The sequence below is a fragment of the Xyrauchen texanus genome, chromosome 11, assembly GCF_025860055.1.
Source record: "Xyrauchen texanus isolate HMW12.3.18 chromosome 11, RBS_HiC_50CHRs, whole genome shotgun sequence".
Lineage (NCBI taxonomy): Eukaryota > Metazoa > Chordata > Actinopteri > Cypriniformes > Catostomidae > Xyrauchen > Xyrauchen texanus.
In genome coordinates, this window is record NC_068286.1 from 19697081 (window position 1) to 19724591 (window position 27511).

The 27511-nt window shown below is 39.0% G+C and overlaps 1 protein-coding gene across 8 annotated transcripts in view; it reads right to left on the reverse strand.

The window, feature by feature from the left end:
- Nucleotides 1–27511, reverse strand: part of LOC127651226 (serine/threonine-protein kinase DCLK2-like) — an 82291-nt gene that overhangs the window by 15334 nt on the left and 39446 nt on the right. For 4 of the 8 annotated variants that reach the window (XR_007971541.1, XR_007971540.1, XM_052136961.1 and 1 more), the window contains exons 3-11: nucleotides 19260–19389; nucleotides 12252–12359; nucleotides 11617–11673; nucleotides 9166–9248; nucleotides 7572–7619; nucleotides 5240–5324; nucleotides 3982–4087; nucleotides 3573–3630; nucleotides 2576–2695 (exon numbers count right to left, since the gene is read on the reverse strand). Coding sequence is in view for 6 of the 8 variants with exons in the window: in XM_052136961.1 (XP_051992921.1) it covers nucleotides 2576–2695; nucleotides 3573–3630; nucleotides 3982–4087; nucleotides 5240–5324; nucleotides 7572–7619; nucleotides 9166–9248; nucleotides 11617–11673; nucleotides 12252–12359; nucleotides 19260–19389 (795 nt within the window). In the remaining 2 variants the exon portion in view is untranslated. The remainder of the gene's footprint in view (nucleotides 1–2575; nucleotides 2696–3572; nucleotides 3631–3981; nucleotides 4088–5239; nucleotides 5325–7571; nucleotides 7620–9165; nucleotides 9249–11616; nucleotides 11674–12251; nucleotides 12360–19259; nucleotides 19390–27511) is intronic. The other 4 variants (XM_052136965.1, XM_052136962.1, XM_052136964.1 and 1 more) reach the window with 3 other exon arrangements.

Sequence of the window (27511 nt, forward strand, 5' to 3'; positions counted from 1 at the left end):
AAATTTCAGTACAGTCCACTGTATGTGCTGAATAACATTTATATAATTTCTTTCTTGGCCGATACCTTTAACAAATACTTTAACAGGTAGTTAAAAGACAGTTCATTTCAAATGAAATTTCTGTCATCACTGCTCACCCTTGAGTCTGTATGAAATCTTCCCTGCCATGGAATAGAAAAGGAGATGTTAAGCAAAACGTTTAGTCTCAGTCACCATTCACTGTCAAGGCATCTTTTTTTCATTTGCTGACAGTGCATGGTAAATGAAACTCCCTAATGTCTCTTTTTGATATCAACTGAAATAAGAAAGTCATACAGGTTTGCAACAGCATGAAGGTAAGCAAGTGATGACAATTTTCATTTTTGTGTGAAAAATCTCAAAAGTCAAAACTCGTAAGTTACCTTAAAAAAGTTTAAAGTTGACAAGATTAAGGCTATTCAAAATGTTAACAGAATAAATTATGAAAGAGAACTGTGCTGCATAATTAGTTATGATGTTTATTGAAAACCGATATATACTAAATATATATTTTCATACTATGTATATTATTAATATTATAATATTTATATAATTATATTATTATTGTTATTATTGCAAAAACATTTTAACTGACTGATTCATATGGCAGAGTAACACCAGTTATAGAGAGATGAGATGTGATCTATAACAGGCGTTACTCTGCAGCTGAGTACCGGTAGTTCTATTAGCTTTACAATTCTTGTAAAAGGTGATGCAAAATAAGGAAATGCCACGATTTGAAAGGCGTCAAAAGACCGCTCTAACCTCGTGCACTTGCAAACTGCAATGTTGACAGCTTTGTTAATTATAAACTGGAGTGAAAGTGTTATGGAGATGCAGAATAACACCATTTTGGATTACCAGGTTTATACACAGGGGTGTAGATTCCAGGAGGATGGGGGAGAGGTAAACCCCCCAATAATTAAAACAAGCAAGTACAACACCACCCCCCCCACACACACACACACACACACGCACGCACACACACAATATTTATATGGAAACATGTAAATTCTTCATACTGTAACCCCCCAATGCACAAACCAAATCTACACCCTTGTTTATACATGTGCACCATTGCGAAGTCAGTAAAAATGCACTTGATTGTGCTTCCCAGTGCACACTCACACTAAACTCAAGCGTCAGCTGCTAAATGCTAGCTGCATGAGAGAGAGAGAGAGAGAGAGATCGAGTTTTATCGAGAGGCAGTGGGAGAATATGTTGTATGTGTATTAACCCAGTATGTCACCCAACTGTTCTCCACAGTGATCCTCAATATATGAAAGTGTGTGAATATACTGTATGTGTTTACATTATGTAGATCTGTTATCGATCTTCAGTTTTATGTCAACACTGTGATCTTCTGCTGTTCCGGAATGTTATAAAATGATAGTATTGATTAAAATGTTAAAAAAAAAATATTTTATTTTTTTACATACAACCATTGCAATATTGTATTATTCACAGTCTTGCCAATAAATCAATTTTTAATTGAATTGAGAGAGAGAGAGAGAGATGATTTTGACACGTGCATATTCTCAAAGCGTCTCCTCTATTCATGCCCCAAAATGTAAGACCTCAGCAAACTAAATTTAAGACTTCTAATTTATTGAAGATATTTAAGACTTTTTATGGCCTTAAATTTTAAAAAGTACATTTTTAAGGACTCACGGTTGCCCAGCATTAGTTATCATGAACTAACTATGAACAATATAATTTTACAGCATTTATTAATCTTGGTTAATATTCATTTATAAAAATGCAGTTGTTCGAGGTTCGTGTTAGTTCATAATGCTATAAATAATGTTACCATATACAACTTTTAATAAAACTTTTTTTATTATAATTTTGTTTTAATTAAAATTAACCAAGATTAAAAAGCTCTTAAAAATATTTGTCATTGTTAGATAACTAATGTAGTTAACTAATGTTACCGAATGCAATCATATTGTAAAGTGTTACCAGATATTCATACACAATTTATATTTAACAAAAAAACGAATTCCAAGCATTTAAGCACATGCCTTTATTTCAAAAGTTTTTTACGATCACGAGAAACATAATTCAGTCAAGTGTGTCCAAATGTTTGAATGGTAGCACGGTTAAGATTCCTCTCTTTATAAGGAGCAGAGATGAAAGACAACATGAAAAAGCATTTACAATTTCTGAGTAAACAAGAAAAATGTCTGATCTATTTTTAACAATCGGGATATAATTGGATGGTGAAAAGTATTACTTTACTGTTATATTACTATAACTATTACTATATTGCTGGTTAATTATATTGGTCCCCGCCTGTGTTGCCTTCTGTGGTTATGTCAGCAGAAAAGAAAAGAGAGGCATTTAGAGGCAAAGAAAATGGATAACAGTTTTAAAAAATATTATGAACACAAACTTTTGAATAATGTGCACTGTTGCATCATGAACAATGAGACCAGGTACATTTATTAAGAAAGTAAACAGGGTGATTTTTTTATTTCATGTTGTCTTGAAATGCAACTGTGGTGTGATACCAGCATGTTGATGAGAGATAAAAGAGGCGATTAATGAACAGGACCTTCACAAGTTCCATGACTAGACAGAGCTCAATGGGTGTATCGACCTCCTCAATCAGCATGATGATATTAGGATGTTTAACACGCCTCAATACTGCCACCTCATTCTCGATCAGATGCTCCTGCAATGTCCAAAACACATGTCTCAAAAAAACTCCCAACCATACAGCATCTCTCAGTAGTCTTTTGTCTTTAGCTGCTAAAGCATAAATCCACATGAACTCCTGAGGTCTGTCTGCTCTGGCAGGAAACAAAGCAAACAGGAAACTAAACTTCCTCAGTTAAAGCACAGACGGAATCTAGATCACTGTATGAGGCATTGACCTCTGCCCAAATATATCTGCTATGTGGTTGTTGCTATGAAATACTTTTGGGAAGTTGACCTGTGACTGGCTATACTCAATCTAAAACTATTTTAATCAACATTTTGCTCATTCATTTATAATTATTATGTATCAACATGAGCTTAAATCAATTGACAGACTACATGAAATATTTTTACAGGTAAATCAAAACTCTTGTTATTTTGTATGGTTTGTCTGTTTATTTGTTTAAAACTAATTTGTATTAGAAATGGTGTAACAACTTAAAAAAGGTGACTAGTCTTAACACATCAAATATACACTTTTTCTAATTACAAGGCAATGGACATGTTACACATCAACTATCATTTACATATTCTACTAAGAGAGATTTATAGCTGAAGAATATAGCATTCAAAACATTCAGAGACAACTACTATTTTCATTTGAACTATGTGTTCTCTCAGCTGTTGGCCAGCATTTGCCCCATGGTCTACAAAAACTGGTATCCAAGCAGCAGGTCAAATGAACGCAAATGAATAAACAATAATCTAATATTAAATAAATAAATCTATTTCAGACAGATTAAACGGACCATACACACTTGACTCATCAGCGGCCTAATGTGAAATATATTATTCACATCTCAATATCCCACACTTCTACGCATAATGCATGACTCTATGGTCTAACTCACTTTGCCACGGCATTTGTTTTTGTCAATGATCTTCAATGCAAATTCCTTTCCAGTGGATCTGTGGAGAGAAAGAGAAAACAGAACAATAGACTTTGTTTCAGGAGTTTTCAGAGCCTCAAGGACCCATTTGTAAGGATGACATCCTTTCAGTGCATGTGAGATGTGCTTTGAACCTTTTAACCTAACAATGTGAACTTGGAAATTTTGGATGAATCCAGTAATGTATTTATTGATCAGACATCATGACAATAACATACACTGACGAGAGGAAAAAACAGACCTTACAATTCAGTACAAAATTAAAACAATTGTATTGATCCCCAAGGTACGATTGTGTTTTTGTCTGACAGATCTCAACAGAAAGAACATTCTTGTTAAAATAAGCCTTTTGTAATTGGTGTTTTCTTACCGTTCTACACACTCCTTAACAACGGCAAAGTTTCCATCGCCTATAACTTTGCCAATTTTGTATTTGTCCAAAACAGTGGAGGCAGCAATGTTCTGATTGCCATTAACTAAAGAGAACAAACCAACAGGTTAAACTAATATATCAGAATGAGACACAAAATACCAAAGAAGAACTTTCATTTCACATGATTTGTGAAAAAAAACAAAAAACAAAAAAACAATAGTCCTTAATCAGAATAGATACCATACTTCATTTGATGCAAATTAATACTGGCGGTGAGGTGTGTTCAATAAGGTTGCACTGTCCAGTAAGGTTGCAATGTCTTTGATCATGTCAACTTGACATTTTTTGAAGGCATATTTTCTTTTATATTGATTTTAACATATAGCACACACACACACACACACACACACACACACACACATGTTGTGTTTCCATGTTTTATGGGGACTTTCCATAGACATAATGGTTTTTATACTGTACAAACTTTATATTCTATCCCCTAAACCTAACCCTACCCCTAAACCTAACCCTCACAGAAAACTTTCTGCATTTTTACATTTTCAAAAAACATAATTTAGTATGATTTATAAGCTGTTTTCCTCATGGGGACCGACAAAATGTCCCCACAAGGTCAAAAATTTCGGGTTTTACTATCCTTATGGGGACATTTGGTCCCCACAAGGTGATAAATACACGCTCACACATACACACACACACACACACACACACACACACACACACACACACACACACATACACACACACACACACACACACACACACACACACACACACACACACATACAAATGTTAGACGTCTGCCCTGCAAAGTTCAAACTGCCCCAGAGGAATATTTTGCAATATACCCAAACAACATACAAGCTAAAAAATATCCTCATTTGGTGTTTTATTTGGTCAGAGTATTATACAGACAAACAACTGAAGGACATCCTGACTCATGCACTGCAGAGCAGGGACATGTGCTATTACACTGCCAGCACAAAGCGTGAGTGTGTATGGTGGGTGAGTGCCTGTGCAAATTTGGCACAGAGTGGCATGTGTCAGCACCTCTACTGCGAAAGCCTGTCATGCCCCTGAAATGACCTTTGAGGTCTTTTGGAAACATACACTGAGATGCAAGTTGCATGAGTGCATGACAGTGATAAAAAGCAAAGAGATAGAGAGAGAGATAGAAAAAGAGAGAGCGAATGAGAGAGAGAGAGAACGAGAGGGGGGTAGGGGTTGACACCTATACCTTCAGGGCTCACACTGTCTGTATGTTGCTGAGGCTGCTCAGAGGAGCCGTTCACATTGGTTGAAGAAGAGTGATGTGCTGGAATCTGTAAACAGGCAAAGATAGAATTAGTCAATGTTTAAAACATTAAAAATACGAAGATATCACGGGTGATCTCATTAGTATTGGCAGTATTTCATGTTTGGGCAGACACTCAAACGTACAATTTCTGTGCATTGAAAGCATCTATAACAAACACTTTTACATATTTACTTTATAGACATATTTACGCATCCTCTGACAACTGGTTGGAACTGAAATTCCCAGAACCTTTGCAAGGTTACCACTGGAAGTGAATGAGTTCAAAATTCTGAAACAAATTTATCAGCTAAAGATATAGAAACATTGTCTTAATTGTTCATTTATTTATAAATGAAATCCAGATGGGACTAATAAAAGTAAAGTCATTTGCAGGCTTTGCATGGCTGATTTTCAGAAAATATCAGAAAACCTCGACAAGTATGAAAAAAGTTAAACAAATATTTTTGCATTAACTGCATTAAATAAATGTAATGCCTTTGAACATATTTCATATATTTTTTTTTTCATAAATACAATTAACCTATTAATTCCATTAAAGGGATAGTTCGCTCAAAAAATATTATTTACTCACCCTCATAAAATCCCAGGTGTGAATGTCTTTCTTTCTTCACCAGAACATATTTGAAGAAAATTAGAAAAATATCTTAGCTCAGTAGGTCTGCAAATGGATGGTGATCTGATTTTTGATGCTCCAAAAATCACAGACAGTCAGCATAAACGTCATCTCTATGACTCCAGTGGTTAAATGAATGTCTTCTAAAGCGATACGATCACTTTTGGTGCGAAATAAAGTTCAATATTTAAGTTACATTTTAATCATCAGTTCCAGTAAGCTTCACGAGAGAGTGGAGTTCAAGTGGTCTCTCGTGTGAAGTATTCGCATTGACATGATACAGAGGTAATCTCTTGTCTCCACTCTGAAGAGACATCCAGCATAAGCACACAAACGCATCATTGGAGTAAGGAAACATAAAATGTAAACCAAAACCAGCCAAGCTACAGTACAGTGTTCCTCCTTCTCACTTGCAAACAGTGCTGCTCTTCCAGCTGTGACTCACGTGCGTCAGTTCTCAAGTGTTTCAAATGCCACTGCGATTATGTCACACACATGTACCGCTCCTAACCGGAAGCATGATTAAGAGTTAAAAAATTACTTAAATATTTATCTTTTTCACACCAAAAGCTATCGTGTCACTTTAGAAGACATTAATTTAACAGCTGGAGTCGTATACATGCTGTTTATGCTGACTGTCTGTGATTTTTGGAGCTTCAAAAATCTGATCAACATCCACTTGCATTTTAAGACCAACTGAGCTAAGATATTTTTTACATTTTCTTCAAATGTGTTCTGCTGAAGAAAGAAAATCATTCACTTCTGGTATACCATGAGGTGATTATATAATGAGAGCATTTATATTTTTGGGTGAAACATCTCTTTAATTCAGTAGTCTATGAACCTAAAAGGATTCATAAACGATTATATGATTCTAATGTTGTTGATCTGTGAAAGAGTTTACTTTAACATGCTGTCAATTCTTCAATATTTTATGTTTCAGTGTCTATTCAAATGTGAAAATGCTAGAACCATACTTTACAAACTAATAACTACAAATATTAATGAGATACATACAGTATTAAAATTAAAAGCATTGTGAACTGGTAATAGAAACTATGCATTTGCACTCAACCTCAAGAGAAGAAAAAAAACATTATTTTATCAACAACAAACTGCTTTCTTACATTTAGCATCATTCTCGTGAATTAAATGGTTGATGAATAGACAAAAAGTGTTAAACTAAGAACACAACTGCCTGGCAGACAAACTGCATGTAACTGACACAACAAATAATGCATCTACACTTCAAATATTTGAAATGGTCTGGTAATCTGTGCAGTTAAAAAGCCTGCATGTTATCTTGATTCAGCAGCAAAACAAGAATTAAACTGATGTGACAGCGACATGTGAGAAAAGACTGAGACTTAGTAAGCCAATGGAGACAAATACTGGCAGCATTCTGGTTAAAGCTGTTTTGATAGAGGCTGGAGGATTCCTCTAGGTATACTGGTAACAGTTGGGTATTACAACAGTCTTCTAAAAGAATCAAGTACACCAATGCATAGCTGAATAAAATACAGCATTAGAATCATGATAAGTAACTAATACTGTGTAAGATCCCAACTGAACACATCAATACCTTGAGGCCACTGCAGCCAATTAAATGCTGTTATAGAAGGCAGAGTTTCATAATACCTGTACAGTCAGATGGACGGGGACTCCCATCCGCTTGTTGCAACTAAACTACAGGCAAGTGGGAAGATATTTATGTAACCACATCGTTGGCACATTTGGTCTAAAATACGCTTGAAATCTCAGAAACAATGTGCAAAGAACCATCCTGACAGGCAGCTTTCCACCAAACCACATATTCAGCTATATTTTCAGTGTAAGAGAAGAGATAATGGTTGACTACTATGAATACATCTTTGAAGCCTGTTTCATCATACACATTCACAGGCCTCTGAAATTCCTGATTTTCCTAACATAACTTTTTTGGGAGGGTGGCTGTGAATGCTGTCACAATGCTATTATTTGTTTGCATATTGAACTGGTAGTACGAGCATCATAAAATTGCTTTTAGAATTGTACAAAGCCTACAGTATTATGTCCTTCTTATTTAGCTGATGTGAAGTTAAATGATCACATCTTAAAAAACTGAACAATTACAGTTGTTCCCAAAGGAACTTTCAGATGTTTTCCCCAAATTCCTAATAAGAAATAAATTACAAATATTGATGATAATGATGAGACAACTGATGACATACAATAGTATAAAGCTACAAAATTAATGTGGATAGCACTGCTCAGAAATGTTCTCTTCTTTCTTTTTTTTTTAAAGATTTAGATGAGAAATGTTTATGTTCATATCGACATCTTTGTCTTTTGATTGTAGACTTTGGTCTCTTGGCATATCTGAGCACACTTTGTTTAGATTATAAATGTATAACATGTAACATTGTTAAGATTATAAATGTGTTTTTCTCAGGAGAAATACCTGAAAAGCAGAAGTCAGAAGACTTGGAGTGAAAGTCTCCATTTGCTCTTCATTTAATCTAATTTCTGTCAATGCAGGAGAAACAACTGTGTCATTAAAGAGATCTCATTTGGGATTTGTATTTCTTATGGGTTGACTTTGTGAGGGAAAGTCAGTACTCTTTGAGTTGTTTCTCATTGTGGTTTGTTGAAAACATTTGAATATGGCAACCCTGAGATTCAAGAGGCTTACTGTAGCTTTCTGACCGGCAGGTCAGTTAAGGAGATTAACACCAGGAGTTCTCGAGGCAATGACTGAGCTTGACTTTGACCCTTGCTTTAACTACATAGTGCTGCAAGATCTTGGCATCAGTGGCTAAATTTATAATGTATCTAAGCAAGTGTGATTAGCTGTTTCAGAATGTATTTTCCATTTCAAATTCTGTTAAACAGGTCTATGTCTATATAAGACACATATATAGACACAACTATACTGATACTAAATTACTACTATTCTGACTATACTCTTAAATGCTTTATGCATTTGGCCCATGTGTTGTGAAGTAATTAGGCATGCCCCAAAGCACCGTTTGATTGAGACATTTTAGTCTATCCAGCTTAATTCTTCAGATCTCTCTTAATCACGGCACTCACGATTGAGAATGTTATGATGCTGTCATCCATGAGTCAGCATCCAGATGCCTGTTCTTATTTTTGACTTGATATTGAATAATCTTTTCTAAAACTAGGGATGTTTTGCCAGTAAAAAGATTAGCGGTACAGACGAAGCTTGTTGCCATGCCAACATATTTACCTTGCTGTGGGGGCTGGTCGGGGAGGAGTTGGAGGATTTGCCAGATTTGGGAGTAGTAATTTGGTTGTTGGGTACTCCATTTACTGAACAGAGAGACACAAAGAGAGAGAGATTGAGAAAAAAACTAAAACATAAACATTACTTCTTATGCTCCTTACCTTCTGTTACACATGTACAAGACATCAGAAACAGTGCTGAAAATGTTTAAGCTGTTTGATAAGACATTTTCAATATATCAGAAGATATTAACTGCCCTCTGCAAAACTTTAAAGATGCAGTAAGTTTTAAAGATGCACTAAGTAATGTTTTATTGGCTCTTATTTGTCTTCCTAAACAATTGAGAGTGGTCTTTTACTTTATACTGACACCTGTGACCTGTTTTCTGTACCAATCTCATTGTAGAAACAGAAATATAAAGTAGAAATAACTTATTCGCAGGAATTTTTGCCACCCACGATTAATTTATTTCAATTAATAAATTATTCTTATTCTTAACTCTTGTTTATCTAATTCAAACATATTTTGGTTTGCCAAAACTACATTTTTTTTTACATTTAATTTCTGTTTAAAAATGTGTTTTTGGTGGGAAAAAAATACTCACTGTACTATGTGCACCTTTTAAACCTCACCTAATTTTGTATTTTTTTCAATTAATCTAAAGAGGCTCTAAAATTATGAATAAATATTATAAATAAAAAAAATTCTCCAACATGACCTCACAGAAAATCGTCATGTTGCTTCAGAAATTAATGTACCCTGAAATCAACCCAATTCAATGGAATTACTGACAAGCCCCATCCCAATCAGACTCAATCAGTTGAAGTGTGAACACATTTCCCACTAGTGCTACTGATGACACATTGCACTTGCAACTTTCAAGACACAGATTCTAGCACAGTGTGAACCAGGAAGTAATTATGTTCACATAAACAATTGTAGGTAATATCTATGCTCTAAAATTACACTTTCACTTCACTGACTGTTAGGTTTAGGGTTGTGCTAAGTGTGTATGGTTCATACATTTTGAATTCCTGTTGATAGTTGTAATTTAAATGAACAGAGCCCCCACTCTGATCTGGGCCCAATGAGTAGGTTATTCCACAGAGAAGCTTAATGGGCCCTTCTCATTGTCACAGGGCCTAGACAATTTCCCCGGTTGTTCCCTCTCATGATGACGGCCCTGTCCCAAGCACAACTGAACATAACCACCACTCAGTGGTTGTGTTTGCAGCAAGTTCAGATGTAACCTTGTGCCAGAATAAGTCCATTAACACAGAGACAAAACAAGGCTTTACGTGCACCACTCCCTTGAGTTAAAATCTATAACACTACAAAAGTTGTACAAAGATAAATGTGAGAAGGCTACTTAAATCCAGTACAATCCAACAAATAATCATTTTGTGGTTAATTTATCATATTGTACCAGTAACAGCAACAGCAATAAGGGTTTCTGGACTGTATCTGATATGCGTCAGACTCCATAGGTGGTGCAACTTCATAGAAAAGCTGCTCTTGGTGTTTCCTGCTGGGTGCTTTAATGTTGGCATGAGCAGATTTCTCTCCAGGCATGTGATAGAGGCTTTATAGTTCAGGGGCACAGGAATTTAGGGAGTATGTATACTGCATAAGCCAGTCTAAGCAGAAAGCAGATGAGGATGCCTGAATTTAGTATACACATCCAATTGGTATGTCTGCTTGGATTAGAGTATGTGGATGCCAGGGTTTGGGACAGTGGCCAGTGAGAGAGTTTTAAATAGCTCTCTGGACTAGCTGATGGATTTGAAAGGCCATGGAGGAGAGCTATTAGCATGATTGAATGCTGCACGGAAGGGCAAGAGGTTACATACAGCTCATTCCACAGATGAATGTCAATTCAACATCAAGCTAGGAAATTCCTCTGAAGAAGCATTTGATAGGATGCCTGATTCACTTGTTAGATATCTAGACAATTATCTTTCAGATCTAGTGATATTGTGCAATTTAACAAGAACTAGCACTGTAACTTCTATTGTGACTTAATAATGTAGTGGACAATGGATATGATTAAAGGGTTCATTCATATCAACACATAAACATATGACAGCCAACATTTTCAAACAACATCTATTCAGTATTCATCCATGTTTTTCAAATGTGAAGAAGTTAACTTGTCAAAACAGAGACAGACCATTTACATGTAGAAGTCTTAAAAATACAGTAGCAAAAACAGCCCATGTAATTCAAAGGGGTCAATGAAAGGGTGGAAAATTGTTCTGTAAAACTAAAGAATGGCTGCTTTTTGGTGCAAGATAACTTTCTGCCATTGGTCGAGGAAATAAAATAGTTCCACCCCAAACTCTCACCTGTGAGAATTTACATATTTACATACTTTTAATTGTATCTTCATATTAAGCTAAAAAGATTTATCCAATGACCCATTTTTAAGAAAGTGGTATTACCAATTAAACTTACTTGGTGATTTGACTGGAGACTGACTCCTTGTAGAGAAATGCCCTGCAGTCCTTCTCACTGTAGAGCAGATTAGAGGGGAAAAAAGCATGTGAGGAAGGGAAAGAAGAACCAAACACTTTGAAAAGCACAATGTTCCAGACAGGAGTGGGAGGAGGAAAAGGACAGGAAGAGACATAATTCAGGTCAGAAATAGAGTTGTATCACCTATTATTCTGTCCAAACTTTTCTGCTGCAACCATAAAGCAGGTTAGTTGCTTAGCTTGAAACATAGACAGTGAAACAGCTGTTCCAAGTGGTTTGGTCAATGAAAAGCACACACAGTGACCCCAAAGCTTCAGCCAGTCTTACATTCCGTTTGATAAAAATATAAGTGGCATCTGCAAACACATGATGCTTGACTTTTTCTATTATTTAGAACTACTGAGAAATGTCTCTTTTTATGGACATTCTATTTTTAAATGCTGTAAATGCAAATGCTTTGATATTGTGTTATCTAATGCAATGACTTTAAGTGCACAATTACTTTTTGGGCCACTGTATGCTTGAATGTCTCATACAGTCTGTACACATTTTCATCCAGTATTCTGTGAATCTGTGTTTGTGATTATAACTACTACACTGCAGTGTATACTCACCGAATCCAGGGGATTTGCTGCGGCGAGTCAGCCCTGGACTTTTATTACCAGAGTATCTTACAGGGGCAGCAGAACGAGGAGAATAAGAGGACTTGAGCACCTGACACTCTGCAAAAAAATCATCAGAAACCAACACGCACTATTGATTAGAAGGGAATTATGAACTTAATGTCTCATAATAACAGTTTTAAAGATTGAATGACTTTCTGTGGTTTATGGGCTTGGTGTTTGAAACGAATCAGTGGTTTCAGAGGATTTACACAGTCACAAGAATTAAGAGCAATTATTTTCTTAATTCCAAGATTAACCTTAAGTGGCTGGCAAGTTGCTATCCTCATTTTAAAATACAGCATGTGCCACCATCATTTACCCTTTCAATTCAGTACAATGGATACACAGGCAATTCAGTACGTGTTCACACACACACCAAAGCGATTTCAAATGCTTAAAGGGATAGTTCATTCAAAAATGAAAATGATGTCATTATTTACCCTCATGTTGTTCTAAACCCATATTATGGGTTTGAAAAAGTGGCTGGGATATTCTATACAAATTCACCTTTTGTGTTCCACCAAAGTAATACAGGTTTGTAACAGCATCCACATTTGTGAGAATTTGAATTTTTGGATGGATTGTCCCTATAAGAATTTTAGAATGATTGAATGCCAGATTGTTCTTCACACAGTTAAATATATTTAAAAGCTCATAGAGGAAATGAGTGGTAAAAGGACATCTGTAAACATATTCCAATTTTACATGTGCAAAGACAGTAAATTTATTGAATTGCCTGGCCGAGGCCTATGAGAACAGTCTGAGAGCAGTAGATGCAGAACTTTACAGTGTTTTTTTTCTTCTTTTTCTAAAGAATGATTCATATAGTTCAGCAGTGTCTGGGCCCAATCTGTCCTGTCGATTACACGGCATCTGTTAATCACGCTGGCTATGATAAATTAGCTGAAGAGCACCAGATTGTTAAATGGCGAAGATAAAACAAGCTGAATGCCATTATTTAAATGCAGTTACTGCCCAGCTAATCTGTTTCATGAGGCTTAACTTAAGCATTTAACAACAGATTCTGCCAGACAACACGTACTGTAATGAGATCTTTAGTTACAGAAGATTAAGAAATCTGGTGGGCTTGAGTTTTGAGGACATTACACTTGTGCAGCAGAAAGAAGAGGTTGAGCAGTAAATAACGTCAGACGGAAACTTACCGTTTCTTTATATTTTTGGAAAAGTCCTACTTAGTCTAAGTGGGGCAGTGGATAAAAACTAGGACATAATGCCAAGCAACTGAACTAAATTCACACAGCTATGAATCAAGCTATCACAGTGCTTGTGTGGTACATGCTACAAGAACTGGAAGTGTTTCATCATAGCAGGATACAAACTATACACAAACACTAATCATTTTATTTTGAATTTGGCTAAAAGAGGAAAGTGGTTCAAAGAGACTTTCTTCACTTTCCCTCTTGAGCTATCATGTTCACCAATAGACAAACACAAACGTCTAGGTTACGAATATAACCTCCGTTCCCTGATGGAGGGAACAAGACGTGGGATTAAGAAGTGACACTAGGGGTCTCTCTTGAGAGCCTTTCACATCTCTAATCTATGAGAAAAGGCCAATGAGAAATTGGCAGACAGAATTTGCATGTCCCGCCCCGGACATACGGGTATAAAGGGAGGGAAATGCGTCTGTTTCATTCAGGATTTTTTTGAGGAGTCGACAACAGCTGCAACAGTGGCTCGGTTCAGCGACGTGGCCGAAAGGACACAACGTCTCGTTCCCTCCATCAGGGAATGGAGGTTACATCCATAACCTAGACATTCCCCGTCTGTCGCTCACTTCGACTTTGCATTTTCGTCAGTGCCCATGAGGACGCAACACTTCTTGTTGAGTGTGCTCAGACCCGCAGGGGGGAGGGGGGACACGGCCTGGGTGTGATAGGCCAATGTAATGGCATACACTACCCAGTGGGAAAGCCTCTGTTTGGAGACAGCGTTCCCTTTCCGCTGTTCACCAAAGCAGACAAAGAGCTGCTCAGAACGTCTAAAGCTCTGCGTGCGGTCCAAGAAGATAAGCAAAGCACGTAATGGACACAGCAACGAAGGGGCTGGGCCTGCCTCCTCCCGGGGCAACGCTTGCAGGTCCCTGTCCCTTTTGATGGAGGCGAGCGCGATCAGGAGGGCCGTCTTCAGGGAGAGGGCCCTAAGTCCAGGACGCAAGTTAAAATGTGTTTTTGCGTGAGCATTTTGAAAGGGAGTTTGTGCAAGGCCGGTTGAAAACTCGCAAGTCCAAGATCGGTCGTAAGCTGCCGCCTTTCTTGGGTACGATGAAGAAAGGGTGGTAGAAACCCTTCTTCATATACTTTGTATACTGCGGTAAAGCGGACGACCCCGAGGGGGTGGTCCTGGCCAGCCAGCTTGATGGATAGGGAAGTGAGAGCCACGCGTCCAAACTCCGAGCTAGGGGCACTAAGAGGAAGATTATTCTTGACGTACCCGGCGGGGCTTCGCAGCGGGGCGGAGCAGGTATTGTGGCGTCAGGAGGCAAGGGTGCGTCCCGAGGCTCTGGTGCTGAGAGAAGACTCGAAGCACTTACCTTGCTCCGCACACCCGGCAGGGGGCGGGTTAGTGACTGAGGAGGAGGTCCCGTAGAGGCGTCCTCTGGACTCATCAGAAACAGTCTGAACAGTCGTGGGGCTGAAGGCGAGAGGTCTGTGTCCAGCATGCCGGGACTGTTGGGGTGTGGTGTGCCATGAGAATGGCATTTGCAGGCCAGGTGACCCAGAGACAAAGGAAATAGCTCTTTTATTGAGAATGTGGGTACAGCAGCCAGAAGGGGGTGCTGCAAAATAAATAAATTCAACTGAGGATTCTCCTTCCGGCCCTCCAGCGGGGGACGGAGTGGTCTACTTACCTCAGGTCTCAGGACCGCTTGGGAGCCTTCCGGGTCCTCGAAGTGGTCAGTGAGACGGGGGGCGTGCAGTTCTTGCAGGACGCTTGACGCAGGGGCTGAGAGCTGGGCCCGGGTTGAGGCGGAGCTGCGCATTTTTTGGAAGCCGCAGGAGGATGCCCTCGGCGAGCAGACGGAGCATGGCCCGTGGTGGCAGGTTTGCGGTAGGGCAGGATGTAAGATATGGCCTCCATCTGCTTCTTCACCACTGAGATCTGCTGGGCAAAGTCCACTTTGCGCATCTCGACCAGGTTCAGCCATAGATGTCGTTCCTGAACCACAAGAGTGGCCATCGCCTGCCCTAGTGACCGCGCTGTGACCTTTGTGGCCCTGAGGGTGAGGTCGGTTGCTCTTTTAGAGAAAATAACTATTTTAGAGAAATAAACTCTTTTACTGCGTTGTCGAAGCACCCAGGGGCAAAGCTGCACTGCCGTGCAGAGAAGGGAGAAAGCTGCTGATATGCACCGTAGATCCAACAGCAATCCCTATTCAGAGATGGGAGGAACAGTGTGTGACTCGCAGCTCGCTGCATACACAACCAGTCGGCTCCAAAGAAAATTTCTGAATGAAACAGACGCATTTCCCTCCCTTTATACCCGTATGTCCGGGGGCGGGACATGCAAATTCTGTTTGCCAATTTCTCATTGGCCTTTTCTCATAGATCAGACATGCGAAAGGCTCTCAAGAGAGACCCCTAGTGTCGCTTCTTTGACACAACGTCGAAGTGAGCGACAGACGGGGAACTGCACATTGAACAATGGTGAGGAACTTCTGATAACAATGTCACTTCCTGTGAGGAATGGTAATCATTTGGCCTCTTGTTAAATGCTTTTTGGATCATTCTGGAAAAAGGATTAATTTTGCAACACAATAAGTGAATAAATGACCCCATTTGGGTACTATTTAAAGGTTAATTGTGTAATTGTTTCTAGTGGTCGACCAATATATCACAGAGACCAATAAATCAGTAGACATTCGTTTTTCTGTTTAGCAAATTTGTTTCTTGAGGACGCCAAAAATGGCCTGCTTGCATGTGAATCAACTGAGACATGTAACCGTCCAGTCATGGATTATTTTGATGTTAAGTGCCATCCTGTTACTACAATAATAGACCAGTGTGCAACACAGTCTCATTAAAACCGTCCACATATCAGAGCCACGGCAGACGTATTTGAGCTCTCTCCTCAACAGTTCACTGTAATTTTCAACTGTCTTGTCTAATGATAAAAAGGCAAATATCAATAAAACTAATATCATATACCGTCTGCAAATATGCGCATATCTCGTTTAAACAGATGTAATAAACAAACCTCACACAACTTCCAGCATCCATAATTTATTTACCTCTAAAGCACGTATTCCATCTGCCTCTCCTCAGCATTCCCAATCACTTTTATCTTTCTTTTCTTATGATAAAAAGGCTTCTATTATATACCGTTTGCAAATATGCAGATATATCATTTAAACAGAGGTATATTCACAAACCTCACAAAAATTGTTTCCTTTGTTTTTTCTTACCGTCGAGCGCTCATCTAATATCTTCCTCTGAAGCACATATTCTATCAACCAGAATTTTAGGATCAGAATAAAAAGTTCCTCTGATACACAAATCATGATGGTCACTCCATGACAATCCAAGCAGGCAATCTATGCAGTTTAAACTGTCAGGAGATTGCTGCTTGCGCTGGATCTGCATAAGCGTGTGAGTACAACTTCAAAGTAAATGCGCTTCATGTGTGCTATAAGTAAATGTCTTATTCATTATGCACTGTATGTGCAATTGGTTTGACGCAGTATTTTTTGAGAAACTTTGATTGCTAACGTGGACATGACGTCCATCGTTGTTGGACTACTGTGCGTACTGTTATTTCCTTCTTCCTAATATATTAACAATTTCTTCATGTGCAAACAAATTACTAAAATTTGATTACTAAACAGAAATCAGAAGAAACTGCTATCTACCATTTCAAATACAATATCATTTTTTTGATTCTTTTTTACAAAGTTAAAGTTTTGTGTGAAATTGAGTAAATATAGTGCTAAATAAGAGTTTGTTTGTTTTTTAGCAATTTTAGCAATATGTTTATGTTATTTATTATATTAAATTGTGTGCTATATCGGCATTGTATTTATCTATCAGCCACGCTGCTCTGTGGATATTGGCATTGGCCATTAAAAACCCATATCGGTCGACCACTATTTTTTCATTTTTAAAATACTTTCTCACATTTCTGCTTCATATCCAGAGTATTTCAACTACAAGTTGATTTCTAAAGTGTAATTGTTTTTTATTGTAAACACTGGCTCTGGTATGCTTTCAAAATATTGCTCTTTGTTTAAGGATCCTGACCAGCCTGACACAAACATTGGTGTGAGTATGGGTCAGAAGTATTGGTTTGTTCATCTAATGACAGATGTTTGGAAAACCTGTTTGAAAACAGAAATTACACACTTGATCCTAGCATTTTTACCTTATAACAAGCAATTCAGGTTATGTGTATATGATAAGATATCAACAGTAAAGATAAAATAATAGGCTATGAGACAATACTCTTACTTAAGACATGCAAGCTACGCAACAGATTAAATTAATTTAAAACAGCCTTAAAGCCTTTGCACACCAAATGCGAATTTGTGCCGCAATTAACATTTTGAACTGAAACAATGAATTCCTTACGAGCCATTCACACCTGGAGCGAACATTCATGCTGAATTGCTCACCGACAAAGCAATGCTTTTTTTATGCTGAGTGTGTCAAAATATGTTTTCTTCTCTGGTATGATGAAATTACCTGACCATTAAGTTTGAGCTTTGGTAACCATTGCAGTTACCAAAATTAGCGCAACAGGTGGCGCTAAAGCACAGAAAGCTAAGTTCCGAATGACCTCTATTTTTGAGCCCCCCACCTTTTAGCCTTTCAAAGGTGGATGGTAAAGTCTTTGTAGGGAATAGAGCATGGAAATGATCACTTCGGAATGGAACGCATCCAGGATGTATATTTCTTTTGCATTAAATGATATTGCTGCATCGCTGCCTTGCATCTCTAAATATTATCTGATATCATGTGGATTGTCTACACAATTTATTCCATATTGCTGCACTTTTTGCATTTGAATGTAATCTTGCGTGAGTTCTCTTATATCTCAAATATAATATATAGTGCAGCATCTTTGCCTTTGTATCACCTTTTATTTTTAAACAACTTCATGGAGCTTAAGTGTTTTTCTTCGCCATATGTTATTAATATTGCTTTGACTTACAGTGCACTATATGTCTTTAATTTCAAAATCAGAAACTAAAACCAAAATGGTTTTTTTTTCATTTCGGTACATTCTGAGCAGAAACAATGTTTTATTCTTACGGTTCTAAAGTTCAGCAGACTCCTTTCCAAATGTTAACCAGTTAGAACATAATAACAGAAAGGTTAATAACGTGCATTTTGAAACAACGTTATTCTGTGCAACAGTTGCTGTGTTGCCAAATATTGCAAGAGAAACAAGTAACCTGGGCTGCATTACGCAAAATCATTGTAACCCTAAGTAGATCGTAGAAACCATTGGCGCCTATGGTCTCTACGATCAACTTAAGCTTGCCATACTTTTTGGGAAATGCAGCCCTGGTCTGGAAAACAATAAAAACAAATGATTTTTTATTGTTTTAAACCTTATACCCAAAGAGAGCGTACGCAAAGGCCATGTTCTTCTGGAGCTATTAGCGCCTTCTTCTTTTAATTTGTGATGGGCGGAGGGCAGACCAGCTGTTGCTTTGTGCCACCTACTATACCAGGGTAAAATTAGTGCCACCTATTGTGAAGGCTTGAATGTGTTAACAGCGATCATTTGTGTCGCTTTATATGTGGAAGGAGCATTCATTGCCGATTCTCCTCTCATATTCGTGTCACCTTTTGTGTGCAAAGGCCTTTAAAGTATGTTTGCTGGATTTTAGTGCATGTTGTCTTGCATATATATAGTGGAGGGATTAAAGATTTCATTAGAGTTCAGTATGAAAGACAATGGTTTAAAATGAAGTTAGTGTTAAGCTGGGCCTACCAGTTAGAAAGGCTGTGGAAGCCTTACCACTGTGATCCAACACAAAATCGTCCTGTGCGTAACGGAATTTCTCAGGACCACATGCGATGAACACGTCATCATCCCCAAAAAAATCTTGCAAACATGTAATCTAGACACAGAAGGGAAAGGTGGGGGAGAAAAAGAGAGAAACACTGTTTGAGAAGTAAATGAAAGTTACCATGTGACTGCAACAGCTATCTGTTACACTTATTAACTGAAGAAGCATGTAGTAGGCTAGTTCACAATGCCATGCTAAAGTAAATACAGAGCTGGAAAAGTGTTTAAAACACAAATAGTTAAACAAAAATGCAAAGCCTGCTAAATCCACTATTGATGTTGCCATCTGATGTTTTGGTTCAGAGAATAAAGCCTGGGATAAATTTACCAAATATGCATTCAGGGTGAATAACATAAATTAATGCAATAAAAGAAACATATTCATATCACTTGCAACCCCCCACACACACACACACATACAGCAGCGGTTGTGGGCAAGGAATGATGTCCAGATTTCAACCCACTCTTCTACTCATGGAGGTGGGCAGCAAGAAACAGATGGTCCCAATGTGGAGCTCCATCAACACACACACACACACACACACACACACACACACACTGATCCACACAGAACTGAGAGAATGATCACAGACAGATGGAGAGCAGTGGTACAGAGCCCCCTCTTTACCTTTATGAGCCTGACACACTGCTACTCTAAAAACAAAGGGGGGTGTTGGGGTGTACTTTGTTAATATGATGCTATTGATGAATCAGCTATTCAACACCCTAAAATGGCAAGGCAGCTCCAGACTGTATAAACGGCATGCCAAATTTAAAACTTCTGCACTCCATAGGCCATTTTGTAGTCTACGTTTTTTGAGTAGTCCGAGTACAATTAGCACCCAGATGATGTACTTCTTTAACCAAAAGAACTGAGCATGAAATATTGGACACCACGCACACTGCGGTCTTGGCTTTCCTTAAGTAGCAGAAGAGGTGGGGTTACCTTGCCGTGGTGTGGAGAATGTGGCAACTAGTGAGACTTCTGTAAAGACAGTACCTTGCAAATGTGAGCTGAATGATTTGTCATCATCTGATGCTGTGTGAATATGTACATTATTTGATATTTAAGGCATGAATATGCTAAAGATAGTCCCAATACATTACATTAATTTGAAACATCAAGTACTACCCTTTGAAAATTCATACAATATTAATTTGAAACATCAAGTACTACCATTTAAAAATTCATACAATAGATGGTAGAGAACAGGGCCAGAGCTGGTCAAACTGGTACCCTACGCAGAGTTCCAAAATTGTCGATGGTGGGTAGTGCTCTTAGGTTATTACTCTAATTCTCTTCAGGGCTCAACAATAAAGATGGCCAGATGACCCATGGCCAGAGTGAGGGAGTTTGGGGACAGTTATTGCCACTGTAACTTGCCCTTAAATATTTGGTTGTATGTGATTTATTGAACATTGTTGTTGCAAATTGTGCAGATTAAAAAATTGCATGAGTGACTTGGAATTAAAAATTGGATGCATCAGTTAGAATCTGTTAACTGTTCAATCACAAATCTACTATTTAATAATAAAAATCATATTGGTGGTGGGACCAGTGAAAATGTTGGCATGGCATGTAAAAATCTGAACAAATGAACCGACCAGTCCAGCAGACAAAATAAAATAAAAAAACTTTATTGCTCAAACCTGCTAATAATTTTACAATCATATATTAGGCATCACTTTGAAGTAACACAGGAAATACTTGTATATGAACCTAAAAGGGGTTTCTTTGTAAACAAGTCTTGCCAGTCTGTGGGATGCGTCTTAAGATCTACAGTATTGCCATCAGTCAGCAGATCAGAGAAGCATATGGACCCAGTTGTTGGCCTGAGTACAGTGACAGACTAAAGCCACACTGGGAGACTATTACACATGCCTGAAATGTTTGAGCTGATAATTTGGATCTGTATGACAAAGTACAGTCTGGAGTAGAGCTAAAATTGTGTACTGTTAAGGTTGTGGTTCTTAAACAATGAACTTGACCTGTAACATGGCAACAGAAACGCAGCAATTTAATTATTATTTTTTTTTTATAATAAAACATGCAGATTCGTAAAGCTTTTATCAAGCCTTGTATTTTAAAATGGCATTCTGGAATAAGTAATACCAGTCCCTGCTGGAAAAACAAACAAACAAACAGCTTGGTGACCAGTTTAAATGACTAGTTAAAACCAACTTATAGCTGGTAACCAGTATAAGGTTTGTTTTGGGGAATTTTCATGTTGATTTAATACATGGCTAGAATGGTCAAGCTGGTCTACCTGTAACAACAGCCAGCTTGTGCCAATTATAAACCAACATTCCCCATCTAAAATCAGCAAAGTTTATCTTAAAGCTTCCAAAAATGGTCTAAGCTGGCTTTTGTTCAGCAGGGGATTCTTGAATATTGCAATAAAAACAAAGAGCCACAAAACAATTTAAAAAACCGAAATAGAAATGGTAAAAACTTTCAAATAAAATATAGTGACTCCTCATTATACTCAAGACAACCTGCAGAATTTCTAAACGACAAGTCTTTCACTTATCCTTTTATTTTAAGAATCTCAAAAGATATTCATTAAGGCTTGAATCAAGCTTTTCTACATCTCGTCTGGCCTCCAAAGCTCAGTAAAGTACATGCCTGTGCAGAAAGAGAGAGACCTGAGAGGGAGCTGAATGTAATAACAGCCTTGCTTATTTGGCTGACAATAATGAAGGGTTTAAAGGCAGTGCTGTTCTAACACTGTCAAGTCAGAAAAAAGGGATTAAGAAAAAGAAAGCATAAAAATAGGATGGGGGAGTTCTAGGCTCAAAACAGAGACAACCACCTTCTTGATTTAACTCTTAAAAATGACCTTCATTGGTGTATTGTAGCCTTACTGTAATGTAGTTGGGTTGATTCAGTCACATTAAATAACATTTTCGACTAAATCATTTAATTTATAGTATATGTTACCACATGAAGCACATTTTTAAGAACACCTGACAACAGATTTTTTACAGTGCAAACTTGATAGACAGTCCAGCATGCATTCAACACTCTACTTTAAATGTAGTTCCAGCACAAGTCAGATTAGTGCTGTTAGCTTTGCTGTTTTCTTTCAGCCAAAATCGAAAATAGGATTTGAATTGGATGGAATCATACATGACATCAGCTAGGGTTGGAGGAGTTTGTCAACATTTAGCTACTAAAGCACAGGAGTGGAAGTTGAGGAAAATGCTCTCCTCACCTCAGCACAGCTTGAAGGAGCATCAATAATGGATGCCATTGAAGGTAGTGTTGACAAATGAGTCTGTCATGCAAGTACTCCAGTAACGATTGTATGTTCAGAGACTGCTAAGTTTAATGCCATATTTAATGGGGCATTTTTGTAGGCAAAGAGTTCAGTGGGTTCAAAATGAGTCAAAAGATGTGCAAGCACATGGCCCTCATTCATGAAACACAAGCAGAATGAATTTCTGTGTACATATATCCATTCTTACATTCAATTGAATGCAACAATTTACATCTAATTGTATGAAAAAGTCAAAGAGCACCAAAGTCTGGAACAAAACTGAAGAAATTAATGTTTTTTTTTTTTGTCTGGTGTCAACATGGTCACATGGGAAATGGATATTGCTAAAGATTGTTCCGGTACCCTTACATCAATCCCATCCTGGCATGTTACTGACAATTGCTGTCCATCAGATATTTTTGCATTAATTTTAATGTATTTACCTTTTCCTGTGGTGCTACTCATAGAGCATTGTGCAAGCATCCTCAAACACACGGGTTCTGGTCCCATAGAAACCAGGAAGTAATCATGTTCACATAATAAATGAAGAGCTTCAGATTCTGAGGTTGAATTTTGCTTCTAAGATTTCATTTTTACTACACTGATGGTTAGGTTCAGGGTGGAGATTTGGGTTAGTGTGTATGGTTAATAAAATATGAATTACTGTTGACTGTACTGCATCAGTTATAACTAAAACACAACTTGCTTTACTTGTTTTTGGCACCACTCTGCTGAAATTTCACCCGGAAACTGAAGCTCACATGTGGCCATACGCTCAACAACACTTCCAGCTTCTGCTACTGGGGGCAGTGGTTTGAATTTCAGTGAGCACAGATCGATTTTACCTTAATTTTAAACCTGATGATTAAACCCTCTAATGGGGCTCTCTCACCTTTCTGTTCACTTCAATCCATCCTTAACTGACAAAAAATCAAACTCTCTCTTACTAATAAAGCTGCGTATCGCCACATATTTCTTCACGATAAGAAATGCACAGTGACATAATTTATGATTCAATAAGTCGCGAGCCATCGCGTTATCATCTAGCAGCTTTAACAAGTTTGGGATCTAGGGATGAGCGTCCCCGCGACAGAGTGTGTATCAGCCGGTTGCAGTTTCAATCTCTCCCCCTTAGATCGGGACATTCGCGCAACAGAAAAATGCCAGAGTCAGAGTTTGTAGTTAATTACATGACCTGCCTCCGTATTATTTGAACTTTAATAAAGCTATAACACATTAAAACTGCATTTCAGATGTAACCTTTAAAGAGCTCCAAATCCACTTATTCCACAACGAGAGTGCTTCTGTATTTACTTATTTGGTATTTTGTATAATTCCCTTGTACTTCGTGATGTACATCACCTGAAGCTGTTTGGAAAGTTTAGAGTGCATCTGGACAGTGAGCTGTGTCATTTTTCCTCTCTTCAGTCAGTCGTGAACTGCAGTGCTGCTCTCGTGCGTCATCATTAGAGTTTAATGTGATCTCATGTTACGTTAAATGAGATCAAACGACTATTTGACAATTAACATTTTTGTCAACAATATTTTGAGTCGTCTGGGATTCATCAATAGTAAAACGTTTTGTAATGTGTTCACCCGTTGCCGATTCCTTGAGTAATTTGAAAACCCTACGACTTCCATGACAAGACAGACAGTTGTGTAATATGAACGGTACCACAAACCAACATCTTTGAAAGTCCTGTAGTGTGCAAGATGTCATGTTTATTCTGTTGGTTCATGTTTTGATCAAGTCAAGTCTAGTTTATGTATCCTCAAGTTCATGTTTATGTTTGTTATGTTCCACGCTTAGATACCACTGTAAATAAACTGCACTTGGGTTCACTTCATCAACGTCTACGTCTGCTCCTGTGTCATTGCCTGCCAGAAACGTTACAGCAGGGGTATCGTCCCCTGGAGGAATACGTGGAGGATTTCTGCGATCTGGCCAGCAAGGTGGGCTTTAATGAGGTCGCCATTATGGACATTTTTCGTGTGGGACTTAATGAGCCCATCTTCTCCTTGATGCCTGGGGGTCACAGTCCCCTCAATCTGGCCCAATATATCGACCTCGCCCTGCAGATCATTGGTTCCACGTTCACTGTGGGGGAGGTGGATACCGAGCCAGAGTTCCACGACATGGCTGCCGCCAAACCAGAGTTCCACGACATGGCCGCCACCGAACCAGATTTCTTCGACACGGCTGCCGCAGAGCCAGAGTTCCTTGACATGGCCGCTGCCAAGCTAGAGTTTCATGTCATGGCCGCCAAGCCAGAGTTTCACATCATGGCCGGCAAGCCAGAGTTTCACACCATGGCCGCCAAGCCAGAGTTTCACGTCATGGCCACCAAGCCAGAGTTTCACGTCATGGCCACCAAGCCAGCATCTCACGGCATTGCCAATGCCATGCCTGCCATGGCCAACGCCCATGTCTGCCACAGCCAACGTTGCAAGCCTCGTATGTCCCAGAGCCTGCACCGCCAACATTGGCCTCACGGAGGAGGAAGAGGAGAAGGGATTTCTTCTCTGAGTCTCAGCCTGTGTTCATGACCACAGAGGTCGTTCCCGAGTCTCAGTCCTCGCCCCTAACCACAGTGGTCGTTCCTGAGACTCTGATCATGCCCACAACCACAGAGGTTGTTCCCGAGACTTTGTTCATGCCCACAACCACAGAGGTCGTTTCCAAGTCTCTGCCCATGTTCACGACCACGGAGGTCGTTTCCAAGTCTCTGCCCATGTATATGACCACAGAGGTTTTTTCTAAGTCTCTGACCATACCCATGACCATGGAGGTCATTTCCAAGTCTCTGCCCATGTTCACGACCATGGAGGTCGTTTCCGAGTCTCAGTCCTTGCCCCTGAACACAGAGGTCATTCCAGAGTCTCTGTCTATGCCAGAGTCCGCTCCAGGCCATGTCACAGCCACACCAGAGTCAGCCCCAGGCTATATCACAGCAACGCCAGAGTCCGCTCCAGGCCATGTCACAGCCACGCCAGATTCAGCTTCAGGCCATGTTACAGCCATGCCAGATTCAGCTCCAGGCCATGTCACAGCCACGCCAGAGTCATCACCAGGCCATGTCACAGCCACGCCACAGTTAGCTCCAGGCCATGTCACAGCAATGCCTCGGCCTGCTCCCTGCCATGTCACAGCCAAGCACCAGACTTCTCCATGCCATGTCACAGCCGAACCTCAGATTGCTCCATGCCATGTCACAGACAAACCTCAGTCTGTTTCATGCCATGTCACAGCCAAGCACCAGACTGCTCCATGCCATGTCACAGCCAAACCCCAGACTTCTCCATGCCATGTCACAGCCAAAGCTCAATCTGCTCCATGTCATGTCACATCCAAGCCCCAGACTGCTCCATGCCATATCATAAGCTAGCCTCTGCTCCACGGCCCAGGCCCGCCTCCACTCCGCGATCCAGGCCCACCCCTACTCCAACTTGGACCACAGCCCCATCGGCTCTGCCCCTCAAGCCTCTCATGGCCCCCTCCCACAGGCTGCACCTTGATCCCATGTTCTACGCCCTGTCACGCCAGACCACGCCTCAAGACCCCCCCCAGCTCCCTATGGAACTTTGGGACTTATGTCATATTTTATGTGTTTTTGTTCACGTGTTGGGTCTTCGGGAGCCACCCCTTAGAGGGGTGGGGATATGTCATGTTTAATCTGTTGGTTCATGTTTTGATCAAGTCAAGTCTAGTTTATGTATTCTCAAGTTCATGTTTATGTTTGTTATGTTCCATGCTTAGATACCATTGTAAATAAACTGCACTTGGATGACTTCATCGTCGTCTTCGTCTGAACCTGTGTCATTGCCTGCCAGAAACGTTATATAGGAGGCTGCTGGTGAGGATAAGGCGGAGAATGGGACATCAGCTTAGAGTAAATCAAAGTGCTTCCTGTGAAGGCTTATGTGTCACTAAAATATTTAACATTTGAGATTGAATTAATTTTAGTTATACTTTTGGAATATTAATATTATTATTTTAAACGTGCACCAGGGTAGAATTAGAAAACCTGATGATGCTAAATTAGTTTGAGTAATAATTCCTTAATTAAGCTTTAAAATATGAAAGACATATTAGAGTTTGTCTGTAGATTCAGACTCTGATACATAGGATCCTGAAACTTTTGGATTTTTCTTCCCAACTTCATCTTTCTGGTTCAAAACTCTTTAAAAATAGCATTGTGTTTGGTGCTTTGAATTATTTATTTTCCCAAAAGTTTGAGCAGGTGGAATCTACACTCAGCAGTACTCAGCAGAAAGCTCCACAGAGTTCTGCAGAATTTGAATTCCTGTTTTTCCACAATGTTTTCCACATTTAGACCTCATCTCACATTGAATTTAGTGACAGTAGATCAGAAGTTCTTAAACTGAAATCGGTATACCGAAATTTCAACCACTGCCCCTAGTGGTTGAAGCTGGAAGTGTTCTTGAACGTATGGTGGAGTGAAGTACAAATGTAAACTTATAAGGAAAATGCAATGTCAAAATCACACTCATGATTGATTATGTGAATGTGATTACTTCCTGATTTCCATGGGACCAGAATCCATGTTTCTGAGGCTGCTTGTGCAACTGGCTATCAGTAATGCCACAGGAAAAGTTTAACCCATTTAAATTGAGGCAAATATGTCTGATGAGAGATGGTGCTTGTCAGTAATAAGGCAGAATGGGGTTGATTTCAGGACACTGGAACATTCGGTAGCAACATGTCGATATCCCTTCTGGACATGCTGAAATATCCCCCACCCCTTTTTTGTTTGTTTATTAAATATTGTGGCAATTTGTTTTATATTTTAAACTATCAATAAGATTGTAGTATTCTCATCTCTGTTTATATAAAGTAATTCCACATAAATATCGCAGATTTGCCCACAAAAGAAGTGCAGAAAATGTAATAAA